Source organism: Betta splendens, chromosome 14, assembly GCF_900634795.4.
Source record: "Betta splendens chromosome 14, fBetSpl5.4, whole genome shotgun sequence".
Taxonomy (NCBI): Eukaryota; Metazoa; Chordata; class Actinopteri; order Anabantiformes; family Osphronemidae; genus Betta; species Betta splendens.
In genome coordinates this window covers 15,655,615-15,674,031 of record NC_040894.2, presented here as the reverse complement: position 1 = coordinate 15,674,031, position 18,417 = coordinate 15,655,615, and the positions used below count along the sequence as shown (strand labels likewise).

General features: G+C 42.7%; 2 protein-coding genes across 18 annotated transcripts in view; one reads left to right on the top strand and one right to left on the bottom strand.

Annotated features, from left to right (window-relative positions):
* The window catches only part of ntm (neurotrimin), a 337,950-nt gene that overhangs the window by 260,492 nt on the left and 59,041 nt on the right, over positions 1–18,417 (top strand). The gene's annotated exons all lie outside the window — the stretch shown is intronic.
* On the bottom strand, positions 197–9,314 carry LOC129605132 (uncharacterized). Of its 4 annotated transcripts, none has more exons than XR_008696683.1 (3): positions 6,101–9,314; positions 4,659–4,804; positions 197–2,083 (listed from the first exon to the last, which is right to left on the bottom strand). XR_008696683.1 is itself a non-coding variant. In XM_055514682.1 (3 exons), the coding sequence occupies exons 2-3, from the start codon at positions 4,685–4,687 to the stop codon at positions 2,484–2,486; spliced, it is 2,118 nt and encodes a 705-aa protein (XP_055370657.1). In that variant the 5' UTR covers positions 4,688–4,804; positions 6,101–6,238; the 3' UTR covers positions 204–2,483. The 4 variants fall into 4 exon arrangements, 3 of the variants coding, with proteins under 3 accessions (XP_055370658.1, XP_055370657.1, XP_055370656.1); XM_055514682.1 differs by having other exon boundaries at positions 204–4,572; positions 6,101–6,238; XM_055514683.1 differs by lacking the exon at positions 4,659–4,804 and having other exon boundaries at positions 198–2,083.

Genomic DNA, 18,417 nt, shown 5'->3' with positions numbered 1-18,417 from the left:
ACTTTATTAAAAGTGATATCTTCCACTCTTGCAATCATGCAAGGACAAGTCATGTACCTAGAAAGAAGACTTTGAATTGTTCACAAATACTTGCAAATACCAAACATGCTGTCCAATGGAGAGAATAGGAACAGAATAAGTCTTGGTTTCTAATCTGTTACCTCTGTTACGTACCTTTAAATTGTGGGTTGTGGTGGAATTTTTGCAATAAAGGCAGATGAGAGAGAGTTGTCCTTTTGTGCGATTTATTGAAATAATAAAGAAAATAACAATAATGAGGAAAGCAAATAAAAAGCCAGCTGGGGAGATCAGAACATACACCACGGAGGTATAATGCAAAGATCACACAATCCTCAAGTTGTTTCTGCCTTTTAGCTTCTCTATCCAACTAGGGTGGAATGTCTGTCTAGCCCAATCAAATTACAGGCCTCTCCTCCCAGACGCAGTGTGTGAAGATTTTTACTTTCTCACACCTGCATCTGTGAGAAAGGAGCACCAAGTCTCAACATACAGGGAGACACAACACCCTAGCCTTGGGTTTTGGAGGCTTGAGACGAGAGTCTATCAGGCAGAGACAATCATTGAACAAAACAGGTGAAATGCCAAATGCATACAGTAAGACAAGACATAAAATATTAAATGCAAAACATAAATCATAAGTCGTATAATAACTGCATAGAAATAAGGAAGACACAATTTTTCCCATGACACTCCCCCCTTTGATTACACATTAATCAAGCACTAAGAAGAAAAATTGTCAAACATGTGATTCGTTAATCGTATTGCTTATACAAATGTAAATGGCGTAGGGATAAAAGATCGTGAGCTGTTTTTGTGGGTAGTTATACTAGAATAACCCTTGTGTATGAGCTTTGGAAAGACAGGGACATAAGCCTATAATCAATCAGATCACGTTCAGTCAAGCAAAAATAGGAAGAGGGTTATATGTTGATTTAAACTATTGTGGCGTCAGTCTCTGTGTCACTACCATCATCATCGGAGTCTTTGTGGTCCTCGTTGTCAACATCATCCTCTACAGAGTCAGCATCAGAACCAATGAGTGAATCGGTATCTGGATTCCTGAATGTAGTGCATTGTGTCATTTGGTACGAAAGCGCCGCTGATATCGCGCTTGGATCTTCAGTGAACAAATGTGTGAGTTCTCCAGAAGTACGGGAAGGTCACACATGTCACCGCAATGGTTGATATGACAATCATTTTTATCAGGTTTCGTCTGGTGAATGCCATTTTGTGTCAGTGGAAGATAAAAATTTGTGTGAAAGTGTGAATCAAGTGGAAGCATAAAATGCTTTGTTTAAGAATAGTGGATGAAATCACAGAGAGGTATACATGTAAATCAACCACACAATTTAGAGCAAATATTAAAGTAACATACAATAAGGATCAAAGCAACAGGGTCACAATCAGTGTCTTCTTCTTCCTGTTGAATAGTAGCGTTAGATTGTTTCCAACCTGTTTGTTGACACCTTGACAGTTTGTTGGGGTTCTTCAGGTTGTGATCAGCTGATCACAGAGACACTTGGGATTCGTTATCACCGCCAGGTTTCCTCCCAATGTCGTCTGAGTCACTGTCACTCCCGTGATGTGAAGAGTCTACACGTCGTCCAGCGTCGGCAACTCAAGGCTGCTCGTGTGTGTGTTTTCTCAGGAACGTGTGTGTAGATGTATGGTCTGACAGTGTGATTCACCGGCGCAGCTTCAGGCGGCGCTTGGCTCACACCTTTAGCTGAACGGTCAACGCAGCCTCGCCTCAGTGCGTGTGTGAGCACAGCGAGGGTCGTCCTTCTCAGTTCTTTTCGTCAGTGGTGGATTTCTCGTGTGGTGTAGATGTAGATGGAGGGTCGTCTGTCGGATCCGGGACCTTCCTGCAGTGGCTGGAGTGGATCCAAGTCGCTCTTTCTGCGATCTTCACAGCCGTGTTGGTCGTCAGAAGGACTTGGAAGGGACCTTGCCACCGCTTTGAGTTCCAGTGCTTCCTGCGAAGCTCCTTAATGATCACCCAGTCTCCTGGTTGAAATATGTGCAGTGGTTCTGTCGCCTGTTTGGGCAGAGCCGCTTTCACCTGTTTAGAGATTTGGGACAGAACAGAGGATAAGTTCTTACAGTACTGTAGCATTGCGTCTTCGCACATTTCAGTAGGTGGTAAAATCCTAGTCTCAGTCTCAGGGTGGAGTCCCATCATAGGAGGTCTACCAAATAGGATCTCATACGGGCTGAGGTTTGTTCTCATCCTTCTCCTCATTCTCATGTATGAGAGCACAATGGGAAGAGCCTGAGTCCACTTGAGACCAGTCTCTGAGCAGCATTTAGCCAGTTTGTTTTTCAAAGTGCCATTCTCTCTCTCTACCGCCCCTCCGCTTTGAGGGTGGTAAGAGCAGTGCTTTCTGATGTCAATGTTCAGAAACTTTCCCACTTCCTCGAGGGCTTGGTTTGCAAAGTGTGAGCCGTTGTCACTGCTGATTTTAGATGGAATCCCCCATCTGGGAATTATCTTCTGTCAGCAAGGCTTTGGTAACTGCATGGCTGTTAGCATGTTTAGCTGGGAAGGCCTCCACCCATTTTGACCACATATCAACAATCACTAAACAATACTTTTTACCTTCTGCCGGCGTTAGTTCGATGAAGTCCAGCATTAAATGGTCAAACGCCTGTTCCGGTGGTGGGTGAGCTGCCAGTGGTTTGGCAGTCGTCTTACCTGGGTTGTGTTGGGCGCATGTCATACACGCTTCACAGTATTTTTGCGCATAGATTGAAAATCCCTTAGTGTACCAATGTTTTGTAAGAGCATCTAACATTCCCCCCTTTGATACATGGTCTAATCCATGTGTCAACTTCGCGAAATGAGGGAAAAAGTGTTTAGGTAGGCAAGGTTTGCCGTCGGGCCCATACCAAACGCCATGGCTACTGGTGGCGCCATTCGTCAGCCAGAGCTTGCGTTCCTGTGGGGTAGAGAATGTCTGAAGATCAGGCAGAGCAGAGGGAGAAGAGGGAGGTTGGGTAGAGGTGGAGGATAAGAGGCAGGGAGCAAGAGGAAGGGGAAGTCGGGCAGCTGCCTTCGCAGCAGCATCAGCGCGTGCGTTTCCAGCAGAGATGGGATCAGTGCCCCCAGTGTGTGCGGGACACTTACATACAGCAATTGCAGCTGGTAACAGAATTGCGTCGAGCAGATCAGCAACCTTATCATGATGCAAGATAGGTTTGCCATCAGATTTCAAAAACTTTCTGTGTTTCCACAGAGCACCAAAGTCATGCGTAACGCCAAAAGCGTATCTGGAGTCTGTGTAGATAGTAACAGACTTCCCTTCAGCCAATTTACAGGCTTCGGTCAGTGCAATCAACTCCGCAGCCTGAGCAGAGTAATGTCCTGGCAAAGGGCCAGACTGTAAAACAGTATGAGAGGTGCAGACTGCATATCCAACCTGACAGTGGCCCGAAGCAGGGTCTCTAGAGGCGGAGCCATCAACAAAGAGAACGAGGTCACAGTTAGGAATCGGCACCTCCGACAGATCTGGGCGCGGAGTGCAGACCTGGTTCAACACCGAAACACAGTTGTGAGGCTCGCCATCGTCAGGGCCTGGAAACAAAGTGGCTGGGTTAAGCACATTGCACCTTTTGACAGTGATGTTTGGCATGTCCAGTAAGATGGTGTTGTATCTAAGCCATCGGGCTGTAGAAAGATGTGATGTTTTTTGTTCCAAAAGGATCAAAGACACGGCATGAGGAACCAGCAGGGTGACATCAGAATAGCCAACAATGTCACGTGATGCCAGCACGGCTTTCTCTGCCGCAGCCACTGCTCGGAGGCATCGTGGGAGCCCCGCAGCGACTGGGTCAAGCTTAGCAGAGAAATAGGCTACAGGGCGTGGACGCCCTCCATGATCCTGTAGAAGGACAGAGGTCATACAACCTGATTTCTCATCCACTGTTTGGGTGAAAGGTCGCGTAGGGTCAGGCAGACCCAAAGTAGGAGCCGACTGAAGAGCTAGTTTGAGGTCGGTGAACGCCTGTTCAGCCTCAGATGTCCACGTGAGGCGGGTGGTGGATGCAGAAGACGTCTGCATCAGAGCTCTAAGCGGAGCCTCCAAGACGGCGCAGTTAGGAATGAAATTCCTGCAATAAGAGCACATGCCTAAAAAGGACATAAGCTGTTTGTATGTGCACGGTTTAGGCAGGTTCTGAATAGCTTCAGCTCTTTTAGGTGAAATGGATTTTCCTTCCGCGGTAATGATGTGACCTAAGAAGGTAACTTCCGTCCGCACAAACTGTAATTTAGACAGACTTGCTTTGTGTCCAGCAGCATGCAGGTGTTTCAGCAGCTTGATCGTGTCTGCTGCGCAAGTTTCCTGATCCTCAGTGCAGATCATCAAGTCGTCAACGTACTGCAGCAGGGCGGTGCCTGGGGACAAGACAAGATCATCCAGGCTTTCTTTCAGTGCCATATTGTAGATGGTAGGGCTTTCTGAATACCCCTGGCACAGTCTGGTAAAGGTGTATGATTTTCCGTTGAATTCAAAAGCAAACCAGAATTGACTGTCTTTGTGGACGGGCACGCTGAAAAAAGCATTGGCCAAATCAATTACTGAAAAAAATTTAGCCTTGGGCGGAACCTGAGAAAGAATTGTGTAGGGGTTCGGTACCGTAGGCGCGCGTGGTTGGACCGCCGCATTTACTGCTTGCAGATCCTGGACAAACCTCCATTCTGTTGGCTGTCCTTTGTCTCTGATTTTCTTAACTGGGAAGAGTGGAGTCCTCACTGGAGAGTTGTCACATGGGACGATGACTCCTGCTTTCAAAAGAGAGTTAAACACCGGTGTTATTCCTTCAATTGCTTCTCTCTTTAAAGGGTATTGCGGTTTGCATGGTCTGTAGTCAGATTTTGGCGTGATGACCACTGGGTCACATCCTTTGATCAAACCTACATCATATTTGTGTGTGGCCCACAGGGAAGCCGGAACTTCCTGTAAGGCTGGATACTGCGTCAGAGCGTCCTCTGACAAAAACACGTGGTGTGGAGTGTGTGTGGAATGTTGAGGTACCAAGTGCACTGTACGCTGCGCATGAAAGTTAGACTGAAAAAGTTTTTTGTAAACATGCAAAGTAGGTGAATACATCACATTCGGGTCGGAAGTCGTTTGCCAGTCTCCTTCCCGTTGACATCTGTCCACGAAAGGACCCAAGTCCTGCCATCTGTCTCCGTCATGTTTTGACAGAAGGACATGTGGATCTGTAGAATAAGCATCAACAAATCTCTCTTGTTCGTTAGTGAGAGAAATCGCAAGCGCAGACCTATGTTCATCCCAAAAAAGAGAGGTTGAGGTCAGTTTGTCCGCATGTGTGCGTAACCATGATTTTTCAAACTCCTCATCAGGACCAGTGGACACATGTGCTGTACAAGACAGGTCAGATGTGTCTCTAAAGGTCGTATTCTGTGAGGAAACAAGCTGTCGAGCAGCCTGTATGAGGGCCTCAGTTACAGCCCCTCCCTTCAGCAGCCACTGATAAGAGTAGAGCAGCGGCTCTGAGCTGAAATTAACACAAACGAAGGAATAATTATTCACATTGTCCGTGGTTGTGACCTGCACTCCCTCCGGAGTGGAAATCAGTGAAATACCTAAATTACACATGAGATCTCTTCCTAATAGATTAACTGGGCATAAGTTTGAAAGCAAAAATGAATGTTTGAGTGTCTTGCCGTCTGATGTTGTGCAAGACAGAGGCACAGTAAGTTTTTCTTTTATTGTCTGGCCAGACGAACCTATAGTGTGCACAAATCGTCCACTCATTTTAGGTGGATTGGAAAACATGGAAGATTTTATTACCGAATTTGTTGCTCCTGAGTCTACTAAAAACACCATACGTTCACCTTGAACCGTCAGAGCAAACTCAGGAAATTGTTTGAAACCATTTGACTGTAAAGTCATGCAGCAGTTGTCATTTAGCTGTTTGTTATTCTTTTCAGAATCACTCTGTGGGATATTTTGAGCAGAAAGCAAGTCTTCATTGCAAGCAGGCAAGCATGAATTTGAATCGATTGAGCATGTATCAAGTGTGATCGAGTGTGTGTGTGTCTGTGCGGTACCGTCTACGTCATCATGTGAACGGAAACCTTCGCTGGGCTCCTCCTCTAGTCAGTCTGACGAGAGTGCCCGGGAGGGTGGAACCTGACGTAGCCGGGGGCAGTGCTTCTTCCAATGTCCCATCTCGCCACAGATGTGGCAAGCGTTTCCTGGATCTCCAGATGCGCCTCCTGTGTCTCTGTTGGGCCAATTCCGTCTGAAGTCTCTTCTTCCTCGCCCGCGAAACCTGCCCGCTCCTCTGTTATTGTTATGCATTGCAGAGAACATCTCCAAGGATGGCAGATACAATTCGCTCTGTTGTTTTTCCTTCTTCGCCATCTTCCTCTGCTGAAGAGTGTCATAAGCATGGCGTGCGTGTCTTGTGAGGTCAGACAGACGCGCTTCTTCTTTCCATCCGATGTATGACTGCTTCACGGCGTCAAAAACTTCAGGGAGTAAGCCTTTCATCACCAGTTCACACAGGTGACTCTCGTATGTTGAACAAACGAGTCCTCCCACTCCTTCAGGGGGAGGATGAACTCCTCCGTGTGTGTTGTATGTAGTGGTGAGGCGGTGAACAAAGTCATCAACTGATTCCTCTGGTTGTTGTTTGCATGTAGTGACTTTAATCATACAGACTTTATCAGGGAACGCAGTTTCGAGGTGGGCAACAAGCGTCCTCACTGCGGTAACGAATCCATCATTTAAGTTGTTTGTCCAGTCTTTGTGTTTGAGAGCCAGTGTCACATCAGGCAATTGTCTAGCCAGCTTTTGGTATTCACAAGGTGCAAGACGTTTGGCCAGGATGCGACGGATCTCAGCTCCAGTGGGTCTGTACTCCTGGCAGAAAGCCAGAAGGTTGGCACCGAATGTCTTTCCTGATACAGTGATGTCTGGGAGATTTTGAGCAAAGTCAGCTATGTCAGCGCTAGTCCATGGTCTGTGCACTAACATGCTTCCTTCAGGGCCGGCCACTTCCACCATGGGCAAGCTGATTACTGGAGCTACTGGTGTGTTGCTCCTTAGGGTACGAACGCTGGTAGTTGCAGAGGCAGCACTCGTAGTGGCAGTTGGTGCATGGGCAGAGCCTGTGGCAGTGGATGATGTAGGAATGAAGCCGACAGGTGAATTGGCCCAGAACGCCTCTACATCCATTCCAGGAGTTGGTGTGGCATTTACACTGTCCTCCACATGCTCTGACTGCTCTGCAGCCGATGTTGCAGCTCCTGATAACAGAGGTTGGCCAGGCTGTTGATGTGGGCCAGGCTGCTGCAGTGGTGCAGGCTGTTGATGCGGGGCAGGCAGTTGCTGTTGGTCAGGCTGTTGATCCTGCTGTCCACCCTGCCCGGCCTTCCTGCTGACGTAGAAGGAGTCCAGGTCGGGATTCACCTTGACCGCGCTCAGCTCTGCAAAAGGATACAAAGCAGAAACAGTGGGAGCGCTCTGTTTCTCATCATGTTGTGTGTGTGTATGTGTGTATGGTGGCGGTGTGCAAGCTTCCACAGAGTTGTTATCTTTTCTGCCAGCTACGTCACCACTCTCATCCTTTCTCCCTCCTAGTTCTTTTTGGCATTTTAATCTTTCCCTGCGTTCGAATTCTTTAACCCATATTTCAAGGCATCTATTATTTAATTCAATTTCCTCTAAAGTTTTAACTTTAATTGTTTTGCTTTTACGGAGCTGTTTCTCCTTTTCTTCTAATTTTTCTTTTAAAGCGCGTATGTCCTTCACACTGAGTGATCCACCTTCTTGAAACCCATAATGTTTTGTCCAGTCGTGAAGACATGACACGCACTCATCACCATATTTACGTCTCATTAATTTTGTAATGCTGCAGTCTGGTGGTGGAGACTTAGATTGCCCCGAACCCATCTTTCAGAGTCCCGGCGGTTTCCTGCCTTAGATTTTCATGTGTTCCGGCCGGAACCTTTTTTCGAAATTTCTCTTCCACGGACGTCTCCGTAGAAAGGGAACCGCTCAGATCAGCGACAGGGTTCTCGGAAGTGGTCCCTCACCGTCAGGCCCCTCTAAGACCCGGGTCCCTCGTATCTCAAAACCACTTCCCCCTGCAAACGCGCTCCGTCTTACAGAAGCCGTCTTTTATTTCCTTGTCCACTCCCTCTGGACTGCGCTCAGATCTGCACACTGGTCTGTATCCTCAGTACAGACAAAACAAGCTCGGTCCCACGAGCCAACCCTTAGCAACCACCGTCTCGACCACCAGGGCAGACTTTGACCTAATTAATTTTACCCGAATATTGAATTTAAAATTAAAAAAAAATATATATATATATTATTTTTGGATGTTTTGAGCCAAATAGTCGTTTTAGAAATATTATTATCTCTAGTCCTAGTTATATTTTTCCTTTATCGTTGTTTGTTTTAGTCTAGTAGGGGATGCTTAGAATTAATTGTTATTTGCCTTACTTTCCCTAAACCAAATGATCAGAGCCAAGTAATGAAACCAATTTCAAACCCGTTTTCTTTTTTTTTTTCCTCAATAAGTCGCAACAAAACGGAATCTCTCTCACCGGGCAGAGTAGAGGTTGGATTTTGAGTTCGTTGGATCTCGTCAGAGGCGATCCAGACGGGTGAGCAGTCCTCCCACTCAGAACTGCTGTAGAGGTTTGGAGGCTGAGCGAACCTAGTCCTCAGGACCGCCGTCCCTGATCACGCCGTCCAGACGACCTGCCGCGGGATCCTGCCGACAACGCCAATTTCTGTGGTGGAATTTTTGCAATAAAGGCAGATGAGAGAGAGTTGTCCTTTTGTGCGATTTATTGAAATAATAAAGAAAATAACAATAATGAGGAAAGCAAATAAAAAGCCAGCTGGGGAGATCAGAACATACACCACGGAGGTATAATGCAAAGATCACACAATCCTCAAGTTGTTTCTGCCTTTTAGCTTCTCTGTCCAACTAGGGTGGAATGTCTGTCTAGCCCAATCAAATTACAGGCCTCTCCTCCCAGACGCAGTGTGTGAAGATTTTTACTTTCTCACACCTGCATCTGTGAGAAAGGAGCACCAAGTCTCAACATACAGGGAGACACAACACCCTAGCCTTGGGTTTTGGAGGCTTGAGACGAGAGTCTATCAGGCAGAGACAATCATTGAACAAAACAGGTGAAATGCCAAATGCATACAGTAAGACAAGACATAAAATATTAAATGCAAAACATAAATCATAAGTCGTATAATAACTGCATAGAAATAAGGAAGACACAATTTTTCCCATGACAGGGTATGTCTATATGTATGTAAAATGTAGTATTATTCTCAGTTTAGGTCACTTGTCACTTGTCTTGTGGTAGTGTTGAGATTTTTTCTCTTTCCTCTCATTCACATTGTTAGGGATTTTTTATGGACCATTATCGTTATTTTCTTGATTTGCAGTTGTGTTTTTCTGATTATTTGTCACACATGCATAAAACAGGTGCTCTAGCTCGATCCGCAACTGTGGTGGAAATTTCCCATAAAGAGGCAGATGAGAGAGTTGTCTTTTGTGTGATTTATTATAAAAATAAAGGAAAATAAAAATAACGGGGAAAGCAAATCAAAAGCATGGATGTTGATCGTGCTGATGATTGATCTCGTGATGGAGATCAGTGCACACACCACGAAGGTGTGATGCAAAGAGCCCACAAACCTCAAGTTGCTTCTGCTTTTTAACCCCTCTGTCCGACTACGGTGGAACGTCTGTGTGGTCCAATCAGACTGCATGCACCATCTCATCCCTGTCGCCGTGTGTGGAGATTTTACACATGTTTACACAACTCCCCGGCCTTGAGTTTGGGAGCTAGAGTCCAGAGTCTATCAGGCAGAGACAACCATTGAACAATGTAGGTAAAATGTCAAAAACATAAAACAGAAGTAAGACAAAACATAAGATATTAATTGCAGAACATAAGTCATAAATCATATAATAACTGCATAGAATAAGGAAGAAACATAACAGCAACACATCATTTCTTAGCTGGTCATTCTTGTTGCTTTCTTACTGCCATTTATTCTTAACACTTGGGTTCAATTTGTAAATGCACCATCTCAGTCATCAATCCTTCGCCAGATAGTGTTAAGTCCTGTCAGATCCCGTTGGTTGTTTGCTGTTTGCTGCATTCTGTGTATGTCCGCTGAACTGCCGACCCACTTTGTGCTGTGGATTATGAATCCAGCTACCTGTTCCTGTTCTGTATTTAGCTTTTCTACGCTAGTTGACCAACTTAGTGGGCGTGTGTGGGGTTTGTGTTCGCGTTTGTGTGTGATCGTTGTGGTTGTGCAACATTCTATATCCAGGCTTGGCAGTGTTATTGTTCAGCCATGTATCCTGTCACACTTTACTCTCTGTTAATCTTCTATTCTGAGCCATGGTTGACATTGTCATTCTGTCCATTCACCTGTTGACTATTTGTCATTACCTGTGTCTTAACTGCCTACTGTACTGTATGTTGTATGTGTTCAGTGCATTCGAGAGCCATTGGTTTCAGTTTTGTATGTTTTGTCTGGTATAAAAACTTCCAGGTAGTTCAGTGCTTTTCTAGTTTTTACGAGTTTCCAGTCACGTTTATTATGCAGTGTGCAGTGCAAGTCAACAGCTTGACCATAGCGTTAAATAATTTCAGGTCTGTGGTGAGAATGTATTTCCTTTTTTTGCTTTCAGAGCAACTGCCAACTCAATAGCAACTTGGCTGTGCTTTGCCCAGAAAGACTTCAGACTAAAAATATGGAAATACATTTTGATTACACACAGACGCAACGCAAAAAGGCCAAATTGCCTCAGAAAACAAAGATATAAAATTGCTGTTGAGCATTATCAGGGATTACTCAGAACCCCTCAAGTTGGCCAGAGTTATCTGTAACGAAACAATTGCAGCATTTTGAAAATGTCAAGCCACAGAAAATCATAAATATGGCAGGAAAAACAATCTACATTTTACTGCAGCTGATAAAAATGAAAAAAACATGGAAATATTCTACAAATATTATATACAAAGTGGAAAAATAAGGACCTGTATTCAAAAAGCTTGTATATTTATGTTTGTAATGTTAGAAAAAGGGATAAACAAGTAGGCCTTTACACTGATTCCCCGTGTTGCACAGTAGCAACAGTTCAGGTGTTGTCACAGCCTCCATACCTGCTTCTCTTGTTTCATTAAGTAAGCCTGTAGGACTGAACTATTTATGAGCTGTGTGATGATGGCTGACAGAAAGCACTGTGTCCTAGGGAGAAGTTGGAAGTGCATTTGTTACAATTAATCACATTTGAGCACAGATTTGGTCCTGCTAATTACTGTAATTAAAATGCAAATATCTTAATAAAATAGCATTGGCTATTTAGTTTATTAAGATAGAAATACAATATAATTGTGTGGTTAAAAGTTGAGTGACCTCAATTTCAGTTCAGTAGCAATAATAAAATTCTCTGCTTCAGACAGTAAATGCTTTTACTCTTGACCTGCAACTTACAAGACTCAGTTTATTGTTTTCTTTGTCCTTTTTACACTCATTTACATGTAGCAGAGAAGATCCAGAGGAAGATGCTGTTTCTTGAGTAATACATGAATACACTAATTTTTCTTTATTTAATTTGTTTTAAATAATTTTGCCTAACACAACATTTTATTAAATAACTAACTGATTTCCTTCCTTGTTTAAACATCAAGTCATTTATTGGTTGAATTAGATGTATGTTGTCTGTGTGTGTGTGTGTGTGATTTCATAGTGCCATAGTTAGGGTGCAAACATAAATGTGATGAAACCCTTATTTAGATGGTGGAGCGATTAAATTACAATCTACTTAACCTCTAGTTGAGGTCCACCACATGTTTATTGTTGTGTAAATGTCCCTTTGTATATTGTGCTTTGATTATGGTGCTGTTTGATGTAACCCCCGACTCGTTTGTCTTCACATAGCCTTATCATCTCTCCTGTAAAATAGGCCAGCATGTGCTGCAGTTTTAATTTCAAGCTTATTAAAAAAAGGGATGAAACTGAGGGAGAAGTATTAAAGGGTAGAATTAGCATGTGGAGACAATCCTCTGTGAAATTACTGCAGACAAGGGCAACCGAAGTTACCTTCAAATGTGTACTGTGTCAAACAGATTCACTGTTTACCTCTCCAGAGCTTTAATTAACCCATAACTCACTTTTGAACTACTTGTAAGCTTTGCAAAATTAGACAAGCCATCATTGCTCATGCATAATTGTGAAAAATCATTTTATTTAGGATAGGTGATTGTTTTTGAAAAAGTAACATGAGCAATAAATCTATCATAAATTCGTTCTAAATAAATGAATGCTTTAAGTGAGGTGAAGAGAAGCGAACGTGTATGAGGGGGGGTCTGCATCCTTTGGCAAATAGGGGCCTTTTATTAGCTTGGGGGCGCCTTACACTCAGTTTTTACCTTCCAACATGCACTGTGTCAAACAGATTCAGATGTGTTTACTTGTTTCCCCACAGCTTTAATTAACCCATAATTCACTGCTGAGCCACTTGTATGAGGTTGACTTGAGGTGAAGAGAAGCCAACTGCTCTCAGAAAAGCTAAGTGCGTATGGGCTTGTACATTCTTCATGGTGATTAGAGAGCCTTGGCAGCCTGGGGTGTAGCAATCAGCCGTTGTGCCACTTGAGGCGCTGTTGTTTTGTTTTCCTCCACGTACCTTTGTTCATTTCCTGTTTTCATCACAGCAATAATTCGTTGATGTTCTGCACTTGTGATAAGAAGTATTTATATCCTGCCTTTTTTACCCTTTGTTTTTACCCCTATGTTTCATGATTAAATTACTGATTCAATTTCACTTACAAATGTTTTGCACGTATGACATGGCTGTCCCAGAGTAACAACCACAAAATGACAGACAGCATTTACATATTAAAGGTTATATATACTGATGAATTGTTAACATACTGTAAAGAATTGGTATTTTGAGTGATATACTACCATTCCATTCTATTCACAGGACTTATATTATTATATATTATTATTAGATATTGCATCTGATAGATAGATTTTCTTGTTCACTGGTTGCGATCACAACTTGTCACTATCAACCTGTGACCGTCAATGTTGCACTGTCAAACTGTGACCGTCCACTTGTGATGCATCTGAATCCAGTTTTATTTTGTGCAGATTTGAAAACTACTGGGTTGCATCATACCATTAGCTTAATATATTCAATTAAAACACATTTAATATACTGTATAGTTTGTGTGTTATTGTCACGGTCCACCATCCCATTTGGCGGACAACTTAAGCAGTACTGGGTTTGGACAGTCAGAGTCAGAGCCAGAAATGAGGTGTCCAGAACCGAGGTGAACTGAAGTCCTTTTAATAGAAACTAAAAGTAACACAAAACACCCCTTCAAAACTAAACCAAAATACACCAGGAAAAGGAAAACACTCAATGAACAGAATAATGAAAAAACAGAAGCCAAGGCATGGCATGAGCAAGGCTAAACAGAAGCTAGGCAGAACATGAACAAGGGCTGGCAGTTAGCATGACTTGACTCTCCTACATGTCTCAAACGTATCACAATGCGTGGTCAACAGAAAGCAAGAACATACAGTAACTTGTGGACTCAACAGCTTGCATACAACCGCTAGCATGACTTGACTCCCTTACACGTCTTAAATATAATGCACTGCGTGATTTACAGAAAGCAAGAACCAAACCTGTGAGGCCAAACATAAACAAGTGCCACAGCAGAGCATGAACAAAGTTAGCATCGCTGGACGACACACTGTGGTGAGTGAACTCTGACTGCTCACTCAAAACATGGGAAAATGATCAAAAACAACAAATGGATAATGGCTTGCGCGCAGATGGTACATTTATTGGGCAGTGCAGTGCAAAAACCAGATGCAGTATTTACAGGTGATCACAAACACAATAATAAAAATAAGGAAATTAACCAATAACTGTGGAAATCAAAACCCAAAACCGCTCAAAAATGAATGTCTCTTTTCTCTTTTGCTCTAACAATTTTTCTCACCAACCAACTTGCTCTCTGTCCAACTACTCTTCCCCACGATGGGGTTTGGCCACTCTATTTAAAGGCCTGGCCCCGCCCCCTTCAACTGGGGGGAACCATTCTCCAGAAAGTTCTGGAAACTACTGGAAAACTATACATATAACCCTAATATTCCCCTTAAACAGGTATACACAATAACACATACTCCCCACGATAATCCCCAGGTACATTGAACACAAGAACACAACACAAATGACGACGTGACGCGTAAGTCCGACTACTAGTAAGTGATAAAACAGCAACCAAAACCAAGTAAACAAAACTAACGATGCGTAATGTGTGTGTGATGATGAGTCCAGGATGTAGCAACGGAAAGAGATGGAATGGTGGTGAAATGTCCAGGTGCCGGCACAGAAGCGTGTGCACCCGCTCTTTGCGGCAGAACAGCTGATGTGTAAATACTGTGTGTCGTAGTAATGGGCAGATGAAGCTTTATGAAGCATTGAAGCCTTTCATCCAATTGGTTGACTCCAGCGCAAAGCTTGAAGCTTCATTTGCTCTAGTAGGAAATCTACTAGACCTAAATGAAGCAAGCCTCGATACGTGCATCGCGGAAACACCGCCTCCTCTACTCGGCATACGTTCGTAGTCTCCATACGGAACATCACATGCCTGATTAACATGAGCAAAGCAAGTTCCTTCGCCGATGTCCGTGATTGAGGCAATGGAGATGTCGGTAATGACCCAGCACTTTGAAGGAAGGGTATTCGAAGGGCGGCAGAGGGGAGATCCTGGTGCGTGGAATTGTCCTGATTGCAGGGAGTGTACTGAGAGAGTGGGACTGGGCGTGGTCCAGGGCAGAAACACGGTGAGGTAAGAGGGAAACAGAATGGTGTTATGTGCATACACTCATATATACATACATACACACATTATTATACATAATCAATTAAGTTGATCAATCTGTTCATATTGTTTGTTGACTGTCTACCTTTAATGAAGCCTTTTTTCTAATCTTCTAGCAAGTGCTTTACAAACTATTTTTAGATCTACAGTATTAATGAAATTGGTCTGTAGCTTGATAGAAGCCTTGGGTCTTTTCCTGTTTTTTGGAGAAGGCTAATGAAGGCTGAATTCATATTTGTGGGTAATGAATGCTGTTGTTTAACTTCAACTACCACTTTGTAAAAGCTGGGTGCCAGCATGGACCAGAACCAGAACCAGAATTCACTTGGGAATCCATCTGGCCCTGGAGCTTTTTTATTTGGCATCTCCTGCAGAGCTTCATGTAGTTCAGTCAAAGACAACAATGAGTGTGGAGTTGTGGTTTGTTCTTCCTTTACCTCTGGCAATTATAGTTTGTTCAGAAACGCTTCAATGGCTGAAATACATTGATTTACTTGTGACATGTATAACTTTTGGTAAAACTCTTTAAAGGTCTTGTTTTTTTCATGGGGATCATGAGTGTTCCCTTGCCTACTAATTATTGAACTCGACTTTGATCATCTATTGGGATGATCAAAGTTTTTGAAACCTAACTGTTCTATCTGAAACTGAGTTTTACAATCAATTATATTATTAAGTTCCAGCTTTAGTTTTTCAGACTCAATATCCAATTCGTAATACATTTGTCAATTGGCAATTCAATATGCAATATCATAATATATATTCTGCAAATGGAAATGCATTACCGGAAACGGAAACACACTGTCACTTTATTTGAAACTTTCAAATAAAGACTTAATCAATTGCATTTCATTTTCTCATGGTTTAGATGTGTCTTTATTCAAATGCGACAGCAGACAGCCGGAATACATTGCATAATCTGTGAACACGCTCCAAGAGTCTCAAAATTAAAAAACGTTGTTTAAGCCACTGTTCGTTTTTCCGTGGTCAAATCAGCTGTCACTATAGTTGAAGTGCGCGATTTGTTTGATACTTACGGCAACAGTGTTGCAATCATAGCAAAGAGCCAAGAGGCTCACTCTAGTGAACAATGGAGATGATATTAGAGCAACCCAAAACAGTCAAAGAGCCATTTGAACCCGTTTTCCCCCGAAAAAAACAAACACTGGGAGCCACACGGGGGGTTACATTACGTGGAACCGCTGAACATAACAACAAATCATGGTGGTGATTGTGGTGACAGGTTGATCTAGCTGCTACTGTTTAGAAAAAGTTTTTATGCCATACCTGCTGCGTGTCAGTTTAGTAGAGATTTCTCATGGGTATAATGGTTAAGAGTGTAACATTATTTTGCTGCAGTGGCCGCAGGATCAAATCCTGTTTCATTTTTTGCTAATTTCACAATATTAGAGAACAATCAACAGTTAGGTTTAAACCCAAACAAGACTCAAGACAGGACGCTAAGGGTTTAACATTTGATTTTTTTTATTGACAGAAGATCGTAGCAATTAACAGCAGACTTATGTAACCAGTGTTAAAATGCTGGTATCCAATCTAATGTTTAGGTATTATTATGGTGTTACATTAAACTTCACCAAAATCCTGACGGTTATTGTTTCTGAATGTTATTGTTCCCCTGTGTTCATTGAAGGTGGGTTGTATTGTTGACACTGGATATTAGGTACTGTCACTTTAAGGAGCTGCCGCACAATGCTGCTGGGTGCGTTACTGCGCTGACCCTTTCAGTTCGCGCTGCCTGCGCTGAGGAAGTACGTAATTCCACGACAGTGGATACTGTAAAATATGCACAAATGACCAAACTTGGCTTTGAATAAAACCTGTTTCTCAATTTAGTCACTGTTCCTTCACAGTACTACTCAGTACTTCATAAGATACTCCCACAAAGTATCAACTCATCCTACTGTATACATTTTTTACATTAGAGCATCAAGTCATCATCCTTGCGTGACAATGACCCTCTCCCCTAAATATGATGCAGTGTCATATCTAAGAGTAGTACCTTTCTCTAAGTTTACAGTAAAATGAGTTGCTACTTTTTGTGGTAGTAGTACAGTACTAAGTAGTACTTTAATCAATGATAATTTACTAAACAGGATATATTCAAAACCAAAATTTGGACATTAGTGTTTTGTGTATTTACCATCTGATAGTTGAGTATCACTCATAAAGTACTACTCACAACGATTTTCGCTTTCTAACAATAATCAAGAGTAATAATAAATTATAAATATTTATAAACGAGTAATGATAAATAATGCAGTAGTTACTCTGCAGTTCATAGACGATATTCAGTGGGGGCCTAAAGTTTAGATGCATTTTCCAAAAACCTTTTAGCCAAGGTAAGAAAATATTATCATACGAATTTGCCGTCTGTGGGGGGGGGGGGGGCGTTTCACCACTTACAGTCGGCCTGAACTCAGTGCAATGTAAATAAAAGTCTGAATGCACATGGGAACACAGCGATAGATGTAGCAAATTCACAGTTTGGTAGGATAATGGCTCAGAATCATTTGTAACATCTGATTCTACCACAGTGTCGTTTGTGAACGATTCGTTCAATATGAACAAATCTTTTATATGACTCGGCAGGAACGAGTCCTCTCAGTGAACGACTCGTTCAGTTCCATGCAGTAGCTTCTCTCGCCACATGGCAGCAACTGCTTAAGCTCAGTCAGCAGGACAGGAAATAGAAATGATTTGTTCAGGACTCACTCAACTGAGCGTCCTTCCTCAAGAAATCTGTTCTTTTGTCACATGACACCCGAGCTGCGCAGGCAACACAGTGGATTTGGAACCCGGTCATACCACGTTAAAGGTGAATGCCAATCATAGTAGAGGCTGACACTTTTCATTGCTGCCACTGTATACAGTAAAAAACTTATGCTTCGTGTGATAGTATTATATGAAGTACTAAGTAGTACTGTCAAGGAATGGTGTTCTACTAATTTGAGGTGCTCATATACAGGAATAATAATATTTCTATGCTGTTTGTCAGAAAAGCCTCAGCAACGCTTGACGGCTACAACACTGGCTCCGCCATTCTGTCTGTTTGCTGAAGTTGCAGTAGTGGACTCTGATTGATTAGGACAGTTTAACCTCGGCCAATAAAGTTTGAACAAAACTTTTTAATTTTGAGACTCTTGGAGCATGTTTACAGATCATTCAATGCATTCCGGCTGTCTGCTGTCGCATTTGAATAAAGACACCTCTAAACCACGAGAAAATGAAATGCAATTGATTAAGTCTAAGTCTATAAGTTTAATTAATAAAACTGGCTATTGAATCAACACTTATTAATAATGCATTTCCATTTACAGAATGCATTTTCAAAATAAATGACCAAATAGCATATTGAATATGAAATAATTCTGCCACATATAACTGCCTTCGCAGTCTCCCAGAAAACACAAGGTGAGGTTGCTGGTTTGTTTCCATAAATG

Bases quoted from the DNA above. Each gene is read 5' to 3' on its own strand.
- LOC129605132 (XM_055514682.1), bottom strand. From the start codon at position 4,687: ATGCGGCGGTCCAACCACGCGCGCCTACG. The intron at 4,573-4,658 runs GTACCGAACCCC...TGCTTTTTTCAG, and splicing joins TCCAACCACGCGCGCCTACG to CGTGCCCGTCCACAAAGACA.